At 52.8% G+C, this 21,718-nt stretch overlaps 5 protein-coding genes and 1 non-coding gene across 6 annotated transcripts; 3 read left to right on the forward strand and 3 right to left on the reverse strand.

Annotated features, from left to right (window-relative positions):
* Nucleotides 1-622: 622 nt before the first annotated feature.
* On the reverse strand, nucleotides 623-2,564 carry fur4 (uracil permease; the record flags this gene model as incomplete). The annotated part of the gene is made up of 5 exons (XM_053191550.1): nucleotides 623-1,813; nucleotides 1,869-1,948; nucleotides 1,999-2,285; nucleotides 2,354-2,376; nucleotides 2,442-2,564. 5 exons carry the CDS (start codon nucleotides 2,562-2,564, stop codon nucleotides 623-625), a joined length of 1,704 nt encoding a protein of 567 aa, XP_053051112.1.
* A 5,918-nt stretch (nucleotides 2,565-8,482) lies between these two features.
* Nucleotides 8,483-8,577, reverse strand: N0V96_007407. Its single transcript has one exon. It is a non-coding gene; the product is annotated as a tRNA-Ile (tRNA).
* Nucleotides 8,578-9,311: 734 nt separating this feature from the next.
* N0V96_007408 (uncharacterized protein) lies at nucleotides 9,312-9,902 on the forward strand (the record flags this gene model as incomplete). Its single annotated transcript, XM_053191552.1, has 1 exon — nucleotides 9,312-9,902. One exon carries the CDS (start codon nucleotides 9,312-9,314, stop codon nucleotides 9,900-9,902), a length of 591 nt encoding a protein of 196 aa, XP_053051114.1.
* Nucleotides 9,903-10,677: 775 nt separating this feature from the next.
* N0V96_007409 (uncharacterized protein) lies at nucleotides 10,678-11,697 on the reverse strand (the record flags this gene model as incomplete). The annotated part of the gene is made up of 3 exons (XM_053191553.2): nucleotides 10,678-10,878; nucleotides 10,931-11,044; nucleotides 11,119-11,697. 3 exons carry the CDS (start codon nucleotides 11,695-11,697, stop codon nucleotides 10,678-10,680), a joined length of 894 nt encoding a protein of 297 aa, XP_053051115.1.
* A 2,068-nt stretch (nucleotides 11,698-13,765) lies between these two features.
* On the forward strand, nucleotides 13,766-16,097 carry N0V96_007410 (uncharacterized protein; the record flags this gene model as incomplete). The annotated part of the gene is made up of 3 exons (XM_053191554.1): nucleotides 13,766-15,064; nucleotides 15,117-15,278; nucleotides 15,360-16,097. 3 exons carry the CDS (start codon nucleotides 13,766-13,768, stop codon nucleotides 16,095-16,097), a joined length of 2,199 nt encoding a protein of 732 aa, XP_053051116.1.
* Nucleotides 16,098-17,914: 1,817 nt separating this feature from the next.
* Nucleotides 17,915-19,998, forward strand: N0V96_007411 (uncharacterized protein; the record flags this gene model as incomplete). Its single annotated transcript, XM_065758009.1, has 3 exons — nucleotides 17,915-19,119; nucleotides 19,417-19,645; nucleotides 19,918-19,998. The coding sequence occupies 3 exons, from the start codon at nucleotides 17,915-17,917 to the stop codon at nucleotides 19,996-19,998; spliced, it is 1,515 nt and encodes a 504-aa protein (XP_065613532.1).
* Nucleotides 19,999-21,718: the final 1,720 nt, after the last annotated feature.

Raw genomic sequence — 21,718 nt, forward strand, 5'->3', positions numbered from 1 at the left:
TGGCTGTTGCGGTATTCTTGTGTGGTCTACTCAGAGGCAAGTCCATGACATGGGATGGGCAGAACCGCGATCGGCTCGGTCTCAGCTGGCGCGACAACTTCCGTGTTCTGTGGCCGCAGGCCATTCTCAGTTGTGGAGTTTTACTCGTTGTTCGAGGGACTGCTGAGCTAGCATGGGCTGTCCCATCAGTCGTTGGTCTCTTGTTCGCGATAGCCGTTGCTGTAATCACGGCGTCGCCCCGTTCCGGGAATGCGATGACTTTTATGCGCCTCTTGAGATACCAGAAGAGACTGAACTCCCGCTCTTGTTGCCTAGAATTACAGCAGGAGTCAAAGTGAAGAACAGGAGCTGAGGAATAAGATGGCGGGTTGCCGAAGGACAGCTGCTTCGGTACATTTGCTGGAAGAATTGACAGCCTGTGGGGTCTAAGGGCGAAAGGTTTGCTCGTCTCGATCATCATATCACGAAGTATTTGTAAGGTAGTTAGTTCAGTAGAAACATTTATCATTCATTGCTTCAATCATACGCTCAAGAAAAATCGCAACTTTGCACCCTTTTTTGCACAACAATGGTATCATCCAAATCAAAACCACTGGCCCCTTCATAAACCTTTTACTCCTTTTCAAACATGCTTGGCCCCATCATCAATGCCCTTGGAAGGACCAAGAACTCTCTCCTCGTCGTAGTCTTGGCTACTGCTAGCATCATACGCGACGCGAATGTCATCAATCTCCTCTCCAACTTCCATCCACTTGTCGCTGGTAGCGGGGATAGGAGAGATTTTGCACAGACCCCAGTACACGCCACCAGAGACGATGAATCCAGCGAAAAAGTTGAGATTGTAAATGTATGTCGCGCCGATAGGGACATCAACGCCAATCGCACCGACGAATCCGACCACGTTGGGCAAGATTCCGGCAATGTAGGCGGCATACCCACGCCAGTGGAAGCCGTAGGTGAAGAAATACGGGCCGGTCTTGCGCGCATCGTACAGCTCTCTGATCTCGAGGTACCCCTTTCTGACGACGTAGTAGTCAGAGCACATAACACCTGCGATGGAGCTCAGGAAGACGCTGTATGCCGAAAGGTAGGTAGTGAATTTGTTGGAATCCGTGAGCAGGGTGTACGGGCACATGGCCAGACCGATAGCGGCGCAGATGTATCCACCGCGACGGATGCTCAAGTACCGTGGCAGCAGAGCCGTCATATCGGTACCTGCGGAAACGGAGTTGGCGGCAATGTTGGTACCGAGTTGGGCCAGAGCAAACGCAAAAGCGATGACGAACACGCCGAATCGCTGAGCGGAACCGCCGTCGTCGATGAATCTCTCGAGGAGCTTGAGGGGGTCCCAAATCTCCTCACCGTAGATGACTGCCGAGGAAGAAGACACCATAATGCCGATGAATGAGGTGAACGCAAAGCCAATGGGAATCGTGAAGAGCTGAGACCAGAGAGCATCGTTCGGCTTCTTGGAGAAACGGGAGAAATCAGGATCGTTGACGATGAGGGTCGCGAAGTTGGCGATGGACGACATGACACCCTTGACGAATTCCCAGGCCAGGTCGCTGCCGTGAAGCTTTGCGGGCTGACGAACGATGGGTCCGATGCCGCCGGCGCGGACAATGGCCCAGATCATGAAGGCGATTCCGGCGCATGGGACGATGTATGACTTGACCGTGAACAGGTGTCGGATCTTGTGGACGGGAAACCAGATGGCTGGAAGCGAAAGCACCCAGAAGAGGAAGAAAGAGACCCAGTCAGCTGTGGTAGTGCCGGAAGATGCAGAGAAAGTGTTCGGAATCGTCTCTCGGTCCTGTTTTGCATTAGATTGAAAGCTTCTTAGGCATTCTAGAGGCTTTGCTACTAACCCAAGACTTCCAGATGGAACGGATCATCAGGTAAACGCAGTGGCCGCCAATATAGGCCTGAACACCGTACCAAACACAAGCTGGGATTGATCAGTGAAGTTCAACGCCGGGAAGAAAGCATCGGGCTTACCCATGGCGGCACGGTTGAAGACAGGCCACAAACTTCCCCAGATTCCGAAAGACGATCTGTTCACGACGGGGAAACCAATGTGGTACACTGCACCAATGCGACCAGTCATGCAGATGAAGCATCCAGCAATGGCGTAGCCGATCCAGACACAGAGCCAAGACTGCCACCAAGAAAGACCACCCACAATCATGGAGGATGAAATCATCCATGTGTTGACGTTGAAGGAGTCAGCGACCCAGAAGGCGACGAAGTTCCAAGGCCCCCATTGCCGTCTCTCGGGCTCAACTCTGTCTTGAGGTCAGTCACCATGCTCTTGGAGGTGTTGCGTGCGCTTTTTGCAGTGGCAGTCACTCACGGTTTGAGATCATGGTTCGTCAGCTGTAAATTGAGAATGTTAGAACGGTTTCGGATCGCTCAAGAATCTCTCGACTGGCGGATCTTACCATCAGCTGAGCGCTGGTTAACCCAGGCTCTGATTTGACAGCGATCTTGTCCGCCAAGTAACCCAGTCTCGAGCCATGGGCCTTTTCCGGACGAGCGGTAGTAGTTGCAGTATCCATGTCCATTTTGGCGACTATCTCTGACGGAAATGGCCTTTGGCAAGACGTGTCGAGGGGTAAAGTCCGAGACTATCGTGCTGACTTTCGGATGATTTCGATTTGGCGAGTTGTCGATACACCAGTACACGGACCGGCACAGGTTGCGATGACGATATGCACGTGAGGACAAGACGGGGAACCGAAAGACTGGGCTGCAGGGTGACACGGGTCGTGATCTGCAGGATGATACCCCAAAGTAGTGGCGATACCAAGGCAGACAAGTCTGTTCGTTTGGTTGAGGGTGGGAAAACTCCAGCTGATCTCTCTCAGACAAAGAAGCGAGGCCGAGATGATGGAGGAGATGTCGACTGATATTTATTCACATGCTGGGCCGGTGTCGCTATGGATATGGAGAGGCTGATAAAAGACCTCGCCAGTTCCACGAAAACGAGTCGGCGGTACCTTGGTGTCAGCGATTATCGACTGATGGACCCGGAAATCGCTGCGACAAACCCCCACATGGGACAAGCGTGACAAGCTCTTCAAGGTCGTCGCCTCCATCTTTTCCATCCCGCTGGCGCTGGGCAAAGGAGGAGGAGACGATTGGGGAACCGGAATGCAGACGGGGGGGGGTGACAAGCCCAAGAACGCAAGAAAAGACCACGCTACGAACCGCTTTCAGACAAGGGTACTGCCGGTCTCGCCGTGATTACAGCAAATTGAAATGCTCCCAAGTCGACAACGACGTCAAATCTGATCGAGTAAGAGGACGAAGCCCTGGCACCGGAAACCATAAAAACTCTGGTCCTTTGGACGCATTCCGCGGCTGTCATTGGTTCGTCCCAGAAGAGAAAATGTTCTTATCAGGGGCGTTGGAAGTGGCACCGCGTTAGTACGGCGACGAGGAACGGCTCCCGCTCATCAGCGACGCACCATGATGCCTGTCCGGCATGAGACGGTGCGGCTATGTATGATAAGTTAGCTCTTCTGACAGGGGTAGCTTATCATAGATGGCGCCCAAACCCCGCATGTTATCCATTACTCGATCTCATCGAGTCAACCACCAAAATGTGCGACTCGCGGTATGATATCAATCGCCTCACGCAGCCTCAAGATACCCGACAACCAACATGATGAACTAGAGAAATTTCTTCGTATCACTTGGCTCGTTTTCTGCTGAGAATCTTTCTTCCCTGTCTTCGTCAGCCGCAAATTGACGTGGCAGCCTCACAACAAGGTCTCATGGCCACAAGGTCAGCACGCTGCAGGAACCTAGAGAGAATAGGCCTTTCATTCGACCCGAATTGATGTCAAGGTCAATTACATGCTCGTAAACCAAGAATTTCCATATAATAATACATCATGTCGTCTTGTAAATGCCATCATTGTCCGCTTGTCTGGGCTTTGAACAGCTCGCGTGCTAATTAGCATTCCATATCTTCGGTACCTGGGGCTCGGAACCATTTCCAACCCAAAGTTTTGCCCTGCAGCCACCGGTACTGCTTGGTCGGATCGTCCCTGATAAGACGATGGCTGGAATATCCGCACCACATCAAAAGCGAGATAAGAACTAGGAGAAGCGAACCCTTGGTCCCACTCGCTTCACACGGCTGGGGGATCTTCACCCCGTTCGATCAATACACCAACTCGTTTCCACTTATCTCCAGACGTTCTCAAGCCCCCCCCAATTCCTCCCAGACGGCAAAAGCGACGGTAGAGTGTACACTAGACACTCGAGACATCTCCCTATCTAAAGCTTGGACGAGTCCGAATAGGGAGCTTCTCACTCCCTAGGTGCCGGCCTTGGTTGCTAAATGTGAAATATTTAGGCGCTGATTCCCGTATGTCGCTAGCGAACCATGATAAGATGGTGGCCGCCGGCGCAGAATGCTGAATTTCTCACTTAATTCAGCCGCAGCTGCGATCGCAGAGCTGGCATGTCGCCCTGGATTCGCGTAAACTCGTTACTCCGACAGTACTTTCTGATGTTCTCTGATGAAATCTCACTGGATGGGGAAAGACACCATCTCGCATGCGATGTTAGAAGAGAGATCTATTCATCTCGGGGCCGGGTGGCGCGCTGCGTTGCGATCCGTCGGGAAGATTTCAGCATGGTCACCCTAACAAAATACTGAAGGGCGGCCGCGCCGCCGGCCACACCAAGGTTTCGGCTGCGGAGATGGCACTTTCAGCGCCACTATCTTCCTCGTGGCTGATAGCTTTGGCAGTGGCTGGGGCACGGCAAGTTGATGTTCTGGATTCGTCCGGCAACAAACACCCCACGTTCTAGTTATGTTCTGGATCAACCAACGACCCGGTCCTGTCAATTTTAACGACACGATTCTTGTGAGAGAAAATTTAGTTTCCGAGTTGCTTGATCACATGCTACGAAAAGCGAAGTTGGGTGTCTACTAGTAGCTCGCCGGTTTACCCATTTGTGCTTGCCGGCCAGTCCGCCTGTCGGCTCATTTGCTTCATAAGAAATAGGGACACCATTCTAGTATCCTGAATTATACCCAGCTGAGCGAATACGGTTAACTTCCAAGTTTTGGGTCCCAAGACATCAGGGCATCAATAAACTCGCCTCATATCCAACCCACAGCCCCTATCCAAAATGAACAAATCTGAACAACACTGAAAATATCTAGCTCAGAATCATATCGGCAAATCCGTGCATGGCTTGAGGCAGTAGCCAAAATACCTTGCTCTGTAATGCCTTATCTTCACATCTTGATCATTCTCTATTACGAAATTATACAGCTGGCGTCAATTCATTGGGCCCCTTTTTCTTCCTCTTTCTTTATTTCCTTTTGTGACTTCAGGACCCATGCCAGAGAATGACAGACCCAAACTCTTCTAGTCGTATTCCCAATATCGGTCGTTTCGCGGGTCCTTCTATCGTGCTATTTCCTTCAGCCTTCGTGCTCAAATGCCATCATCAATAAGAGATGTCAGATTTTGTGGCCAGTGAAGTTAGCAACCAATTGATTCTTCAGAACATCATCATTGCCTAGAGTTAGTGCCAAATTCATAAGCCTCTGGATTGAAGTATAGCCCGCTTCAAGCTCTGTCTCTCCGTTAAGATGGATGACAATGATTCAACGACGCGCCGCCCAAGAGTCAATAGCAAGAAGTCCGCGATCAAACTTCCGGAGGATCGAGTTTGATTACATGTTACTACTGCAAGCTAGGTGTTTGAGCCTCGATTTAAGAAAGGGGGGGGGACATGAGTTTAGGTAAGACTAAGGAACTCACGTCGTAGCGGAATTCAGAGATTCTATTCAGCCATTCTTGAGTAGGTAGTCCGGTCTAGGAATCGGAACGCAAGTAAGTCTATGGTAAATTTTCAGATGAGCAAAAAGAGTACATGTGTGGAAAATGAATCGAAAAGTTCAAAATTCTTCCAGTCTCACGACATTGATGGATTGCAGCCTACTTCTGTCAAAGGAAGGCTTCAGAATATGAAGGGGTCGGCATTAGCACCAAAATCTTGAACACCTGGCATATTAGACTTGACATCCATTTCATCCGGCTCTCATTCAAAGCAGCTAGGACAAACGAACTCAAGCTTTCGAGTCTCGTTGTTTAAATTTGATGCTGCCTCGTTGAGTAGGTTAAATGGGCGTCTGAGAAATCGAACTTCCCTCGTTTTGCACATTGTCGATAAGCTGACACGTTTGATGGCATAATTAGGGTTTATGAGTTCCCAAAGTAGAAGGTGGCGTTACGGAGGGATGTAGAATGATGAAGAGTTGCCAAACCGGAGTCAAGCCCTGCGAGTCGTCAAATCCCAAATCTATGTCAGTGATGTTCCTTCATTCGTGGCAAACATCATTGATATGTGGTGGCGGCTGCCTGGGAAGCCACACCCAGCCGTTCTCTAGCGGCCGTTGCCTGCGCTAATTTCTGACCTGAAGCTTGATTATCGCTGTCCCTCTTGCATTTCGAGTGGCTGGATTGCTGGAGTGGCTGATATTCTGTCCACTCACAAAGCGATATCAATATGCACAACATAGCGGTATCCCTTTCCAGCCCTCGGTAGGACATAATAAGAAACTTGCAGCGGTCATGGCATGGCTAACGTAGACTTATCTCAGATTCTACCCATTTGATTCGAGGTTTGTGTCGCATGTCGTTGTTTCGCAGGGCTGACATAGAAGAGAAGAGGGGTAGTTCCTCGTCCTCCCGTCACAGGCGACAGAGCTACATACCTGTGTATCCCTTGGTTTCCCCCAGCGGCCTGTTGAATATCAGAGCGGTCCCCGCGATTTCCGTCTTTCGGAATTAGTCCATCTGTCTTCCTGGTTTCACATATTATACATACTGCTAGCGTTTAAAGTTGCTTTCTGTTCAACAGCATGGCTGTCGCGTGTCCCGGTGCAAGCCTTTGTCGGCTCATTTTCCGAATTATGCTCAGTGTCTTTCTCTTTGCCATGCATGTGGCCTATGCGCAAGAATGCAACTATGCTGGCGGCTGGTCTCTCCGGTTTCCCAGTTCTTCCTGTCCCCAGGATGCCCCTTTTGAATGTGGAAAAGCCGGAGGACTTCAGGTTCGATGTTGTCCCTCAGGGCTGTCGTGTGCGGGCAACGGCAGCTACGATGGGAACTACTGTTGTCCAGGTTCGTGAATACAACTTGTTAAATTTCACTTCACGCCATCTTCTAACGCTCTATATCGCATTAGACTCCACAGACTGCTCGTCCTCGGCGTATAATCACCCCAAGGTACCTCGCGCCATTCCCCAGTGCGATACACCGGAACGAGTATCGTACTAACAACCCAGTGCCCTGATCCGACTTGGAGTATGTGGGTAGCGAACGATACTGTCAACGATAAGCCGGATACTGGCGCCTGGTGTTGCAAGCCAGATTACAAAGGCGTATATCGAGACAACGGCACCGCCAACTACTTCTGCACGGCAACAACCATATCCACTCTTCAGCTTAGCTACTACTGGGCACATATCCTCACTACAACGACATCATGCTCTTTGACTGCGACGCCAGCTGGTCTTTCAACAGCTACATCTACACCTCTGACCTCAACTACATCCGGCGTAATGTCTGCCGGGAGCGGAACAGGCAAAGCAACCACTACAGGCACTCGGTCCGAGTCAACCGAAACAACATCTCCGGGTAGTGAAGCGCAGACTGGAATCCCAGTCGGAGTCAAAGTCGGAGCAGCAGTCGGATGCGTGGCCGGTGCCGCACTGATCGTCGCAGGAATTCTCTTCATCAGAAAGAGGAAGCAAAAGACGATAGAGGGAGTTACGCTGACCGGGGACACGGAAGAGGGACGTGGCAAGCCCGAGACCACACACTTCTACAAGGGTACTAGGCGCCCTAGTGAGCTGGAGACAGTTGAGCGAACCGTCGAGCTTGATGGCGCTAAACCGACTTATGAGCTTGACGCGACGGGGAAAGAAGACCAATATGAAGTTGTGTCTCCGATGAGTATGCGACCAGGCAACTAGAAGGTTTCATGGACAAAGGAGGCATGATAAGTAGCGAGATGTAATAAGCATAGCCTTGAGTTAAGTGAGTTGGTTTGGATGTGGCATAATTTTTCCGTACAGCAATGAATACTTGCATTACTGTCTCCTGGAGGAAGGGCTGCCGCAGACTCGGCCACATTCACCGACCAGCGACTGGCCGGGCTAGTCATTGGTTTCCATATGCCTAATTCAGCAGTAACAGTTGTATCACCGCCGCCCGGCCATGGACTTACTTTGAAGAAGTCCTGGCTTAAATCAAGCAGGCTTTAATGAACAAATGGTAATGCCCAACTAACTCCATGTGACTCATTTTCTGGCAGGAATATGAGTCTGACATTTGATGCCTTGTGAGCCCACAATCGCCCGCCTGTATGCAAAACTTTGTCTCCTAAGACTCCACGATACGTGTGAGGCGTTTGGCAGCAACCCTGATGATCAAAAGCAAAAGATTGATCAGTGGGAGGCTTGAACTCCCGACCTTGGCATTACTCAACATTTCTGATGAAATATTAGTACCACGCTCTAACCAACTGAGCTAACCGACCAGCTGTTGTTGTTGTTTGGAATGTGGAAGTGAAGCCCTAAACCCCACTGCGGTCAGCCCGCAACGTGGACATCGTGAGATGGGGGACCCACTGTTGATGGAGTCAACTTGAGCCTATCCGCTTCACTGGATGAGGACCGGGTGCTCTGGCAGCTTGGCCTATCTCTGAGTATGCAGCGCATGACCTTTGGGGCCTTTGTTGTTTTGTGTGATGCCCAGTCTATCCGATCAAGTGCGGATGGCGTCTACAAAAGGTTCCCCACATGTCGTCTTTCTCCAACCTAATCAGCTCTTCATATAAAAGCTTTTTGTTCGTCCCCAGAGCGCCTATTCGCGTGGATTTTTTTCCGTCGTCCGGTATACCTTGATGTTCGAATGGCGTATTATGGTTTCAGGGTCCAACGGCTTTGCAGACTTTCAAGGGTCTGACATTGTCTTCGAACCGTAATGCTCCGAGGCTGAGAAAACCTTCATACTATCTCCGATGACCTTGTTGATGGCATGCCGTGGGAATAGATATATAAACCCAGCCTTTCTTCCGTTCCTGTCATCAGATTCTCTGACCAATCCATCCTCTCTACTACTTCTCAGAATTTCAGAACACACCATCCACTCATCTACTCGTTCTCAGATTCTTAGACAACTCTACTTCAACCTCACGTCACAGTCATCAAGAACACCACCTCCCTCTACCAACACTCACCAAACAACTCAAACAACCCAAACACCATCACGATGCAGTTCTCATCTCTTCTGGTTCTCACCATTGCTGCCATGACCAGCACGGTCTCAGCCAAGGGCGGCCCAGCCAAAATCTCTATCCCCCCCTCCGGCAACCCAGAACTCTGCCTCAAGCGCCTCGCCACCTTTCCCAACCGCCAAAACCAGCGCGCAGACTTTCTCGGCGGCCGCTGCATTCAGGCTCGCACCTACAAGGGCAAGTTTGGCCCCTACAACGGCGACTTCTTCTTCGAGGCGTGCTGTACCGACAAGGATGGCAACTTTGGCGAGCCGACGTACGTCAACGTTGACGAGTGCGTCATCTTTGATCCCGTCAAGGGCGTTCTCGGGTGGAATAATCTCAATGAGAAGAAGATTCGCGACCACTGCGGCATGTGTACTGTCGGCAGCTCTCTCGTGCCAAAAGATGGGTTGCCTGCCGGCACCTACTTGACCTGCGACTGTAAGAAGGACAACGATGAGGTGGTCCAGGCTAAGATCTGGTTGGGAATGGATCTTAATGATTCCAGGAAGCCCAAGGATGAGTTTTGGGTGAATGAGGGTGGTAAACTCACCTGCCACAAGCAACCGAAGCAGCGGAAGTAGGATGCTTGCGGAGCTACTGAGGAATTATCGGGGTAAAGAAGATTCGGTGTACGATTGGGTGAAGGGGATTTGTTCCTCATCGACGGTACACCACTTCATGGATTAGGGCAGCAAGGATCTCCTCTACCAACACCACTACTACTCATCGTATGAGGCCTGCGTACAACATGTACCGAAAATGGCGAAGACGACATTGGAGATTCAGGGCGATGAGAAGAAATGCACCTGAGCAGGGATGGAAGCCTTATGCATCAAGCTACCTTAGTCGAGAGCAAAGTGTTGGGGAGGTTGCTTAACCGATAGAGCTTGATTGATGGAGAGGGGGCAGCAAACACAAACAATTACCACAGGCCTCTAGAGATGGACTGCTGTAAACTACATTAGGCGTTCAAGGCGTTATATGGGCTACACATCGGTTGTATACAGCTAATACCCAATAAAAGCTCAGTGCATCCTCAATCAGTGCCATCGTTTAGTGAATACGTTCATGTTCCTCATCGTGCGTCGTGCTTGTGTCTGGCGTTTCCCTGTTTCCAGACTCAAGGTACGAATAAGTCGGGAAACATTAGTGATGATATCGCTATTAATGCTCGCTCTATTCGTACTGATTCTACACTTCTAGATCTGCGTTACCTTGCGGCTGCGTGAAAGTCCATCGCGAGCTGCAATGAGGGATGAGAGGTTTCCAATATCGGAACCCCGTTTGATATCATGAGACCAACGCCGTTTTATCCAGGACATATTTATCGATAATTCTCACATGATGAGGGAAAGACTAAGCAGAGGCGCAGTGTCCACCGTCGACACGGAGGTCTGCACCGGTCATGAAAGAGCTGCCTTCGGACAGGAGGAAGACGGCTGGAGCCTTGAAGTCCTCGGGTGTACCCAGGCGCTGGAGAAGGGCCCCTCTCATCCAAGTTGTCTCAACCTCAGGCTCGGCCTGCAGAAGCTGATCGGTCATTGCGGTCCGGATGTACTGTTGATGAGTCAGTAATGAAACACGGTGATGGTGGATGAGTGAGACTTACACCGGGCGATAGAGTGTTCACGCGGATACCATATTGACCCCACTCCTGAGCGACAGACCTGCACATCTGCTGAACGGCAGCCTTACTGGTATTGTAGGCACTGCATGTCAATCCCTGGGGAGAGATGTTAGTCCCGAAGTTCTTATGATAATCAAACCTTCAAGATCGGAGTGTAGATCAGGACGTACTCTGTTGGCAATCTCTCCAGACATGCTTGAAATGAGCAAGATGCTACCCTTGCTCTTGCGCTTCACCAACACGCGAGCGGAGTGCTTAGCCGTCACGAAGACACCGACGACGTTGACCTTTTGTATCCGCTCAAAGTCGGCAACGGGGTACTCGAGAGCAGGAATCTTCTGCTGGATGCCAGCGCAGGCGACGGCGCCCCAAAATGGAGCACCGCGGCTGTCGGCGGCATCTGCAATTTCCTCAAAGACCTTTTCCGTGGCCTCCTCGTCTGTGATGTCGCACTTGTGGTATGAGATGGAGAGGTTCTTGGAGGTGGCGAGCTTGGTGAGGTGGGCCCACTCAATGGGCGAGGGCTCGGGGAGGATATCGAGGCAGGCAGCGTGGCCTCCGGCTTCGAGGATGGCGAGAGCAAAGGTGATGCCCAGGCCGCGGCCGCCGCCGGTGATGACGATGGTCTTGTTGGCGAGGGAGAAGAGTTGAGGTGTTGCGACGGAGGAGGCGAGAGGGTCCTTTGCTTCGGGGAGGGGATGGACGGGCTCCGCGGGGAGGTCCATGTCGCTTACTGCTACGGGAGGCATTATGAATGAAGTGTTGGGTATCTTTGATGAAAAGGCGGACGAAGAATGAGTATTACAATAGCTGTGTTGCTATGAAGGCAGACTACGGCTCACGTGTGAGGTTGAAAGTTGAATGAAGTCAAGGTGTACTAAGTACGAGTAGAGAGAACTGGTGGTAGGAGACTCGAAACACTGGAAACATTGTGGTCACGGGTTGGTTATTTGAGGGATACTGGACAGTCGGCAAGGACGGGGAGGACGGGGCGAACGGGAGAGGACACGAACGGGCGTCGCTTGGAGTTGTGTGAAGCGTGTGAAGCTGCGAGATGCCGGCTGAGCCTCGACCATGGAAGGTCCCGTTGCGCCGGGGCCCCAGACGGGATGCTGTGTCTTGAGAAGTTAAGAAATCTTGAGACAGCGTTCGGCATTGAGTCCGCGCGGAGAGACAAGATGGAGGGGCGTAATGGGGAGGGTGGTAGGAGGGCAAGTGGAAGCGCTTCTTGGCGGGACGCGGACGCCAGATTGGCAGATGGTGGGATGAAGGGTGAACATGGGGGGCCGAGGAGAAGAGGTCGGCAAGCGTCCGAGTGGAGGGGCAGAGAGACGAAAGGGAACAAAACAAGCATGGCACGAAGGGAAAGTTTGGCATTTGCTCAGGATTTCAGGGTCTCGACTGGACTGAGGGGCCTGCGGCAGAGGTGAATCGTGATGGGTTCGTGGATAAGGTTTCGGCGGCTATGGTTGTATGTGAAGCCTGAAATGTCAAGAATAGTTCCAAAGAGACTTGCAAGATGCACCGGGCCCATCGGAGCCCAATGTTTCGATAAGGAGGCGGTTTGGGCCGCAGATGGAACGGTTCAAAGTTGAGAGAAGGCCGAAGCGATGGACAATTATGATGATCTCAAGGGACGGCAATGGGAGCCGGCAGAGTGGGCATTGTGGAAGCTCATAGCTTAGTTTGTGAGAACTGGAACTGTTTGCATTCTTCCTTTGGTGGGGATATTGAAAAATGGTTATTCAGTAAGACTGGGTCATTCAAACTAGCAGAGTCTTTTTGAGACTGTCGAGGATCGTCAACATAGAGGAACTGGACGACTTGTACTCCGTACTCCGTAAACTCTGGAATATGGACGGGGAAAACCGCGGGCATTTTGGCGGGGAAGAAGGAGGAGACGGTGAGTGGTCAGGGCTGATTATGTAAGAGACACCCTTGTACTTCGTAGTGTGGCACGTGTCTGGTACGTACTACAGCGGCGCTTCAAATTTCCGAAATCGTCGAGCACGGGCCATGGCGGGGATGCACTAAAGACCCGCACTTTAACCGCTTCATCCAATCATCAATCCCCAGGGTCACTCCCGACCCCCGAGTCTTTGGCATTCTTCCCTCCTCTTTTTTTTCTGCGGTTATTCATTTTGCCCACCTCATCTTGGCTTACTCGCAGCAAATTCAACACATCAGTGTCGTTCAGAATTACTCATTTTCTGTTTCAATCTCAACTTTTTTGGAAGCTTCCCATCGTCCGAGTATCTCATTGCGCTTCTGATAGCCCTGAGACCAGAACGATCACGCAATACATACAGAACCTACGAGTCTAGCCACGCTTCCTCATACTAAATCTCAGCTTCGTCAAGTGACACTGGAGCTGTTCTTCTGCCGAGTCCAATCCCACCCCAAAAGGGAAAACCTAAGCGCTACTTTCCTGATACTGCACTGCTTCGCATTGCTGGCTATCCCACTCCTTTCCATCCCAAAACGGTCATCTCAACCACGCAGAGGGGTCTCAAGTTGCACTGTTGCCCACGATTATATCTGTTGAAATGGCCGCAATGAGTTGCCCTCCGTCTCTGTCTTTGCAATCTCATCATCTCTTGCCTGACTTTTTCTCTCAATCCCAAGCAAGAGAACCCCATTGATACCAAGTGCTTTTTTTCTTGCATCCTCCTTTCGATTGCGTCACGTATTGCCCTCACATTACGTTCACTATACCGAGCACAGTCGACCAAGAAACCCGACAGCCAACTGCTACTACCACCCCTCATAACAAAACCGAGATACCCTCACCCCCTAATAGCCCGCCGACACATCAAAATGGCCCCCAGTGCAGTTCCCTCAGAGCCCGTGTCTCAGGGCATCGTGGCCGCCAAAGCTCTCAATGGCCCCAACAGCCAATTCCAGCTCACCGAGTCCGAGAAGAAAGAGGTCGACTTCGTTCTCCGCACATTCCGCTGTCTCATTGCCGATTTGTGTGAGCAGTTCAAGGGTGGCCACCCGGGCGGTGCCATGGGCATGGCAGCCATCGGCACATCTCTCTGGAAGTACGCCATGAAGTACTCGCCCAAGAATCCAAACTACTTCAACAGAGACCGTTTCGTCCTGTCAAACGGCCACACCTGTCTGTTCCAGTACAGCTTTCTGCACTTGACCGGCTACAAGAACATGACCATGGAACAACTCAAGTCCTACCACTCTGCCCGCACCGACTCCATCTGCCCTGGCCACCCCGAGATCGAGCATGAGGGTATCGAGGTGACGACCGGCCCCCTGGGCCAAGGCATCGCCAATGCTGTTGGTCTGGCTGTTGCTACCAAGCACCTCGCCGCCACTTACAACCGCCCCAACTTCCCCATCGTCAACAACATGACATGGTGCATGATCGGAGACGCCTGTCTGCAGGAGGGCGTCGCCATGGAGGCGATCCAGCTTGCCGGCCACTGGAAGCTCAACAACCTTGTCGTCATGTACGACAACAACCAGATCACCTGCGACGGCAGTGTCGACCTCTGCAATACCGAGGACGTCAACACAAAGATGCGCGCCTGTGGCTGGAACGTCATTGAGATTGAGGACGGCAACTGGGACCTCGAGGCCATCGTCCGCGCTATGGACCAGGCTCGCAACAGCAAGGACAAGCCTACCTTTATCAACATTCACACCGTCATTGGAGTTGGCAGCGCCGTTGCTGGTGACGCCAAGGCGCATGGTGCCGCGTTTGGAGCCGCCGACGTTGCCAACATCAAAAAGACCTTTGGCATGGACCCTGAGAAGCACTTTGTTGTGTCTGACCAGGTCTACGACTACTTCCGCCAGGCCGTGTCCCGCGGCGAGAAGATCGAGGCCGAATGGAACCAGCTCGTTGAGGGTTACTCTCGTGAGCATCCTGAGCTCGCTGCCGAGTTCAAGAAGCGCATCTCTGGAGAATGGGTCGACGACTGGCGCAAGTTCATCCCCGCCAAGGAGGACTTCCCTACGACGCCTACTCCCTCAAGAAAGTCTGCAGGCTTGGTCTGCAATCCCATCGCCGCTGGTGTGAACAACTTGATGGTTGGCACTGCGGACTTGTCTCCCTCAGTGAACATGATCTGGAAGGGCAAGGTTGACTTCCAAAACGTACGTAGACGATAATGGCGCTTCTCTTACGGATGCCACTGACACTCCTTAGCCCGACTTGAGAACTTCTTGCGGCATCAACGGCGACTACTCTGGCCGCTACATCCACTACGGTATCCGCGAGCATGCCATGGCTTCCATCTCCAACGGTCTGGCCGCATTCAACAAGGGCACCATCCTCCCTGTCACCTCTAGTTTCTTCATGTTCTACATCGTAAGCTCTCACTCTCTTTCAAGCGCTCCTCTTGGAATCTATCTATCATAATTCCGGATGTGTTCTGACATATCTCATTAGTACGCCGCCCCTGGTGTGCGCATGGGTGCCCTCCAGCGCCTCCAACAGATTCACATCGCGACGCACGACTCGATCGGAACCGGCGAAGACGGCCCCACCCACCAGCCTATCGCTCTGCCCGCCCTCTACCGCGCGATGCCGAACCTCCTCTACATCCGACCCTGCGACAGCGAAGAGACGGCTGGCGCCTTTATCCTAGCCATGGAGGCCAAGGATGCCCCCACAATCATCTCCCTCTCTCGCCAGAACCTCGAGCAATACCCCCAATTCTCCTCACGCAACGGCGTGCAAAAGGGCGCCTACGTCTTCCAGGAGGCCCAGGACGCCGACGTCACGCTCATCGGCGTCGGCGCGGAGATGGTTTTTGCCGTCAAGACGGCCAAGCTGCTCGCGGAGAAGCATGGCATCAAGGCCCGCATCGTCAGCTTCCCCTGCCAGCGCGTCTTTGACCAGCAGCCGATTGAGTATAAGCGCGAGGTGCTGCAGTACCGCTCCAAGGCGCCGCGCGTCGTCATCGAGGCCTACGCCGTCAACGGGTGGGAGCGCTACGCCGACGCCGGGTACTCGATGAGCACGTTCGGACACTCGCTTCCCGGCCCCGACGCGTACAAGTACTTTGGCTTCGACGAGGCTGTCATCGCGCCCGAGGTCGCCAAGCTTGTCGAGGAGGTTAGAGCCAACGGGGTTGACAGTCTCAGGGGCGAGTTCCGCGACCTTAACCCTGTTCACCACCACTGAGACGCCGTCGCCCATGAATCATCTTTTGACTGCCCCTTTCTAGATGACGTGGTTTTGTTGTTTTCTTTCTTTTGACGGAAAAGTTTGGAGAGAGCGGGTTCGGTAACGGAAATAGGGACACTAGCGGCGTTCAGGGCAATGGGGGAGAATTCGGCAGGCAATGGAATTGCATTAGAGCACGGATCACCCTTGATTCTCGATAATAATTGAGTGCGAAAGAGTCACGAAATTATTCGTTTTTGGAAGTATGAACGACGGGGACGCTGCAGCAGGCTGTCAGCTGGTTGCATCCCGAGTCATTGGAGTGAACTGCTGTCGCATAGATGGCTCGCTGTGGGTGAGGTTTGATTGGACTCATTTCGAGTGGTTGACGTGGTGAAGATCGCACTCTGAGGTTGTATTTTCTTATTGCTCCTTTCTCAGGTGAGAACCGAATGAGAATGGGGCCTTAAGGGATGAGTTCACAGACATGCGCCTCAACTCACTCTCATCTCGTCTTCATGTCAATCTCACATACCTTATCGAAAACTGCAAAGGACACTTGCTTGGGAGCCCGAGAAAACCGAGACCGGAGACGACGCTTAACAACATCTTACTCAAGTCCGACGGGAGGATCTGGAACGAGGGTGAGAAAAGCTTGAGGGTTGCTGTCGGTTCCTCTTGCTGACAGGGTGTGGGGGGGTTTGTGGAGTGCTACTCCAACAGTTACCACAACACAAAGCCTCAAAGACGAACTCATCTTTCGCTCCCACAGCAAGCTAGACGGAGAGACTAAGAATGAATGGCGGGGTTGACGGCGTGACGGGGAGCTCCCAAGGAGAAGAGCGCCACTCGTGACGAGGGCTGTTGGGGGCTGTTGGGGCTGCAAGACTGCGCAGAGTTTGTCCCAAGTCGGAGTCAACAAGGATGCCCCATGCCGTCCCCGGGCCAATCTTCTTAGCTCTACGGCAGACGGCTACGGATAGACAGGAGACGCCAGTTTAGCAGAGTCCGTCCGACACCGCTTACAGCTTCCCCCAGACTTTCTCCCCGCAGAATCTCTCCCTCATGTGTGTGTCTCTCTTTTTTTCCCCGTCTGTCTGCCTCCCCTTGGCATTGTCATTGTCTGGGTGCCATAGCTCCCTCAGCCACAGCCGAATACGCAGCCGCCCTCACGAGTCTTCATCATAATCAATGGCAGAGCAGAGAGTCACTTGCGATCACATTGCTGTGAAGAGACTGCTGCCATTGGGCATCAACAAGTCGATCTGAAGTTCGTTGACTGCATGTTGCCAAGCGCGGGGGTACAACGGATGTCTGGCTCTCGGCAGATGTGAATAGTAAACTCTGTTTGATATCACACGTCTTGCGGACCGGAGAGCTAACGCAATCCCGCAAGAGACCCTTTTCTCTCTTACCCTTCGGGCCTTCACTACTTTCAACGGCTGTCCCAAGTCCTGACTCCTGACCATTGGGGCTTGAGGGTTCACCGACGTGGCCCATATTATTTTGCCTCTCCTTGCCTTATACACATACCATTTCAACCTACCTACTCACAGCCGCGCCCGCTCCTCCGCGGAAACGCATGTCGAAGCGCTTCTTGCTCCACGAACATCTCACATAACCTTTTTTTTCCTCTGTCAACCGGTTTCCCTTTTTCTCTATTTCCAATTGTGGAGGGGGACATACCCCCGGCACCACCCGTTCTGCAGCGGATTTGTGTCAAGTTCCACCACACCGGAGAGTTGCCGCTGCGCTTACGAATTGCGAATTCGGATGCCCGAGTCCAGACGGTCTAGACCACGCCTACAGTTCGTGCAGATGAGCTCGACTCCATCATGGCCGCCGACGACGAGACGCAACGCCAGCCGTCTCCCGTCGTCGACGATGACAGGGGCCCACGTCTCCCGACCAACCCGGCAACGGCAGCGGCCGATGGGCCTCCGCCGGCAAAGAAGAAGAGAACTCGGACCCGGACAGGCTGTCTTAACTGTCGCCGCAAGAAGCGCAAGTGCGACGAGGGCCGTCCGGCCTGCGGTGGATGCTCGAGGCGGAAGGAGATTTGCGAATGGGGTATCAAGGTGACATTCCGGTCCGAGAATGCCCAGACAATATTGCAGGATCACCCGTCGATGAAGAAGGCTCGGCGGCCGCCTCCTCGCCGTCACTTTGAGATACTCGACGTCACCAGCGAGGTCATCCGCGACTACCACTTACCACCCGGATTCCACGACTATGATTCGGATCGAGAACTTGAACCAGACATATCGCCCATCGAGAGCGGAATACACGGCCCGCAACACGAAGACGATGATGCAAAGAACTTTGACAGTCCCGTATCCTACACCACCTCGACAGCTGGCGGCAATACCGCATCTGTTGCGGGCTCGAGCACAGCAAAGAGGACATTATCTTCATCTGGTCCTAGCTCCGCACCGACGGACCACGTTCCCATCCCGGGCTATGGCTCTCTTCTGACACCCTCGACTCGGCGAGAGGATGCGTCAAGCGACAAAGGACACCCGCCAACAGGCGAACGCATGGACTTCCAGGCTTCACCCTCCTCAGCATCGCAAGTCATCACCGATAGTGCCGTTGCAAACCTCATTTACCTAAGCCAAGGAGGCGCAGGCCAAGGACCACATGAACATCCCGCGTCCACCGTCGGCGGCCTTCCCGTCACAACCTTACCCATCGACCCTATGATGGATGCGCCGTTCGACTTTATGGACCAGATGTTCACGCCGGAAGGCTCCTACGAAGACGGCATCTTCTTACCGGGCTCAGCGTACCACGAGCTCCATTCTACGTTGCGAAACCATCTCATCCAAGAGGTTCGCTCCAATGGTCCTACGAGGCCAGCTTCACCGGCCTCTGGCCAGAACTCCAGACGGAGATCCATCGACGCCAGCTCCGGGCCTTCTTCGTCTAACGAGGCAGTCGAGACAGTCGGCGAGATTTCTTCCGATCATGAGCCTCCTCGTCTTCCCCTGGAGGAAGAATGCGCGCTATGGAAGAACTGGGTGGACGAAATCTCTCCATGGTTGGACAAATTCGACAACCAGCGCCATTTTCAGCATTCCCTCCCAACCATGGCTCGGTCCCACGATCATTTGCGATACTCTATGCTAGCTCTTTCAGCTCGACAAATGGAGTTGAAAGACAGGAGTCGGCCTACAGACCAGAGCCTGGCTCTTTATCAAGAAGCGATACACCTACTCTTACCCCAACTCCCGACGCGTACAACAGCCGTTATAGCCTCATGCGTGGTGCTCTGTGTTTTAGAAATGGCCAGCTGCTCCCCAAAAGCCTGGCGCAGACATCTCGACGGTTGCGCCAGTCTGATGGAGGCCGTCGGGATGAACGGCTTTGTCGGTGGCGTCGAACAGGCGCTCTTTTGGTGCTTTGTCCGAATGGACGTCTGCGGTGGCCTCATCTCGTCGGTCAAGACCTTGATACCCGTCAGCCATTGGGCATCGCCTGTCGATCTCGAAACAGACGCTGGCTTGTTCCTCACCAACCCCGGCCACGATATGTGGGCCAACTACGCGGTCTATCTGTGCGCCCAGGTTCTCGACTTGCTTGCTCCACTAGCCAAGGCCAATCCAGGCGGACTATTCTTCGACGGGCCGAGAAATGATATGAGATATCGAGTACGATGGATGAAGCTTTGGAGATATGTTGAAGACTGGCACAGCCGCCGGCCATCCGAGATGCAACACATCATGTCGATACCCTCATCGGACGCGGAACCCTTCCCAAAGATCTTATACAGCAACCCCGCCGCCATCTCGGGGAACCAATTATACCACACGGCGTCACTCTTGATGCTACAAAACAGACCGGCCTCGCTACGACTATCACCGAGGCCTCGGTCAGCGCTCTGGCACGCAAGGCAGATTTGCGGAATTTCAATGACTAATCACCACCACGGGGCGTGGACCAACAGCGTTCAGCCTCTTTGGATTGCGGGACGTTGCATGAGCCATCCTGCGGAGCATCGTGCCATACTACAATTACTAGAAAAGATCGAGACAGAGAGCGGATGGGGCACCAAATGGAGGGCAGATGACCTGAAGGAGTTTTGGGGTGACTTGGGAGACGGTTAGTATCCCGGTGACGAACGAGACAAAGACTTTTCTTACGTTACGTTATGTTTTTCTCTTTTTCTTTCTTTTACTTTTTATGATTTAAAGATGGAATGAAGTGCTCTGACACTAAATCTCGTGTGAGCAGCTCTAGCCGCTCGGGAAGGCATTGGCGCAACGAGACCTCCACGTAACGCGTCGATATTCAGTGTCGGCTCTAGTATCGGATCAGCATCAAGTCTATGAAGAATACCTCGCGCGCGTGGCACTACCTTTACCTACTACTGATACATCATTACTTCAAAAACACGCGACTCAGTCAAGGACCCGTCACAGTGGTTGACAGGCACGCGGTCTCCGAACTGCTGGAATCCGAGGCTAGCATCAAAGAACAAGCGCCGCGCCCCTCCTCCCCTCCCACCATCCCCGCGGGTTAACAATTTGACGTTGGGATCCAATCTGGTCCGAGGATAGCTGCCCCATGGGACGAGATTGGCGGGTCAGATGTCGGGACAAGACGGTTTTCAAGGTCAAAGGCGTGGGTCAGCATCTCCACACTTTCCCATCCCCCCTCCCACCCTCTTCCATCCCCAGGAAGCTGCCCGCGAGTAACACCACTAATACTACGGAGACCAAGTACTCCGTAGCGGCTTACTGACGGCAGGCGGAAGCCTCCCTATGGTGCGGCGTTCATGCGGGTTTGCGGAGGAGTGACCAGGGACCGGCCGGGGTGAGACAAAAAATTACGAGGATGACCTCATTTCCCCGTCTCCTGCTAGGGATGGTTCGAGGGATGAAATAAGCGCGGGTGTTTTGGCATGGTCCCGGTCCTAACAGTTACGCTACCCATAAGATGGATGAGATGTACCTCGACAGGTGATGCGATCGGGACGGCAACCCGAGGCGCATTCGAGATGAAGTACCTTGAGATGTGGCTGATCAGATGTGGTTTCACGCGTCCCGGCAGTTGAAAGACCACCACGTTGATTGCCATTGCACCAAATTAGATGGTGCTGCCACTGCGGCGTTCACCATCCCGCGGCAAGTGAACCTATCCAGCCATCAATTCACAGGGATCTTGCTTAGACGAGGAAGAGTAAAACTCGTCTCTGCTTGGACAGATTTGTATTGGCGACAAGATCGGAGAAAAGTCCGTCAAGGGTTGATGGATGAGGTCTGGGGCCATGGAGTGTGTGGCAGGTCGAGGCGCAAGTCTGATTTAGCGGCTGAGCGGGAATTTGCTTGCTCTCTTCCTGAACAGGGCGCTACGAGTAGCCTTTCCTGGAATTGGATAATAATCAATGGGATGGTGTCGACGCCGGCTCAAAAAGACACGCGAAGGGAGTCTTATTCAGCCATGTCTAGTCGGCCGTTGTTGGCTCTACGCCTCGGAGGGAGCCGGAGCACCGAAGAGGCACAGAAGAAGATGAATGGGTGAAATCCCACCGGTCGCAGTGAAAAAACAAAAAGCGCTTTCAACTTCCTTGGTTTTCCTGCAGAAGGCAGCTCCACGCATCTTTACGCCATGGCCCAAACTCGGCGATTTTCACCCTT

Source organism: Colletotrichum fioriniae (genome assembly GCF_027942845.1).
Source record: "Colletotrichum fioriniae strain IMI 355084 chromosome Unknown scaffold_8, whole genome shotgun sequence".
NCBI lineage: Eukaryota > Fungi > Ascomycota > Sordariomycetes > Glomerellales > Glomerellaceae > Colletotrichum > Colletotrichum fioriniae.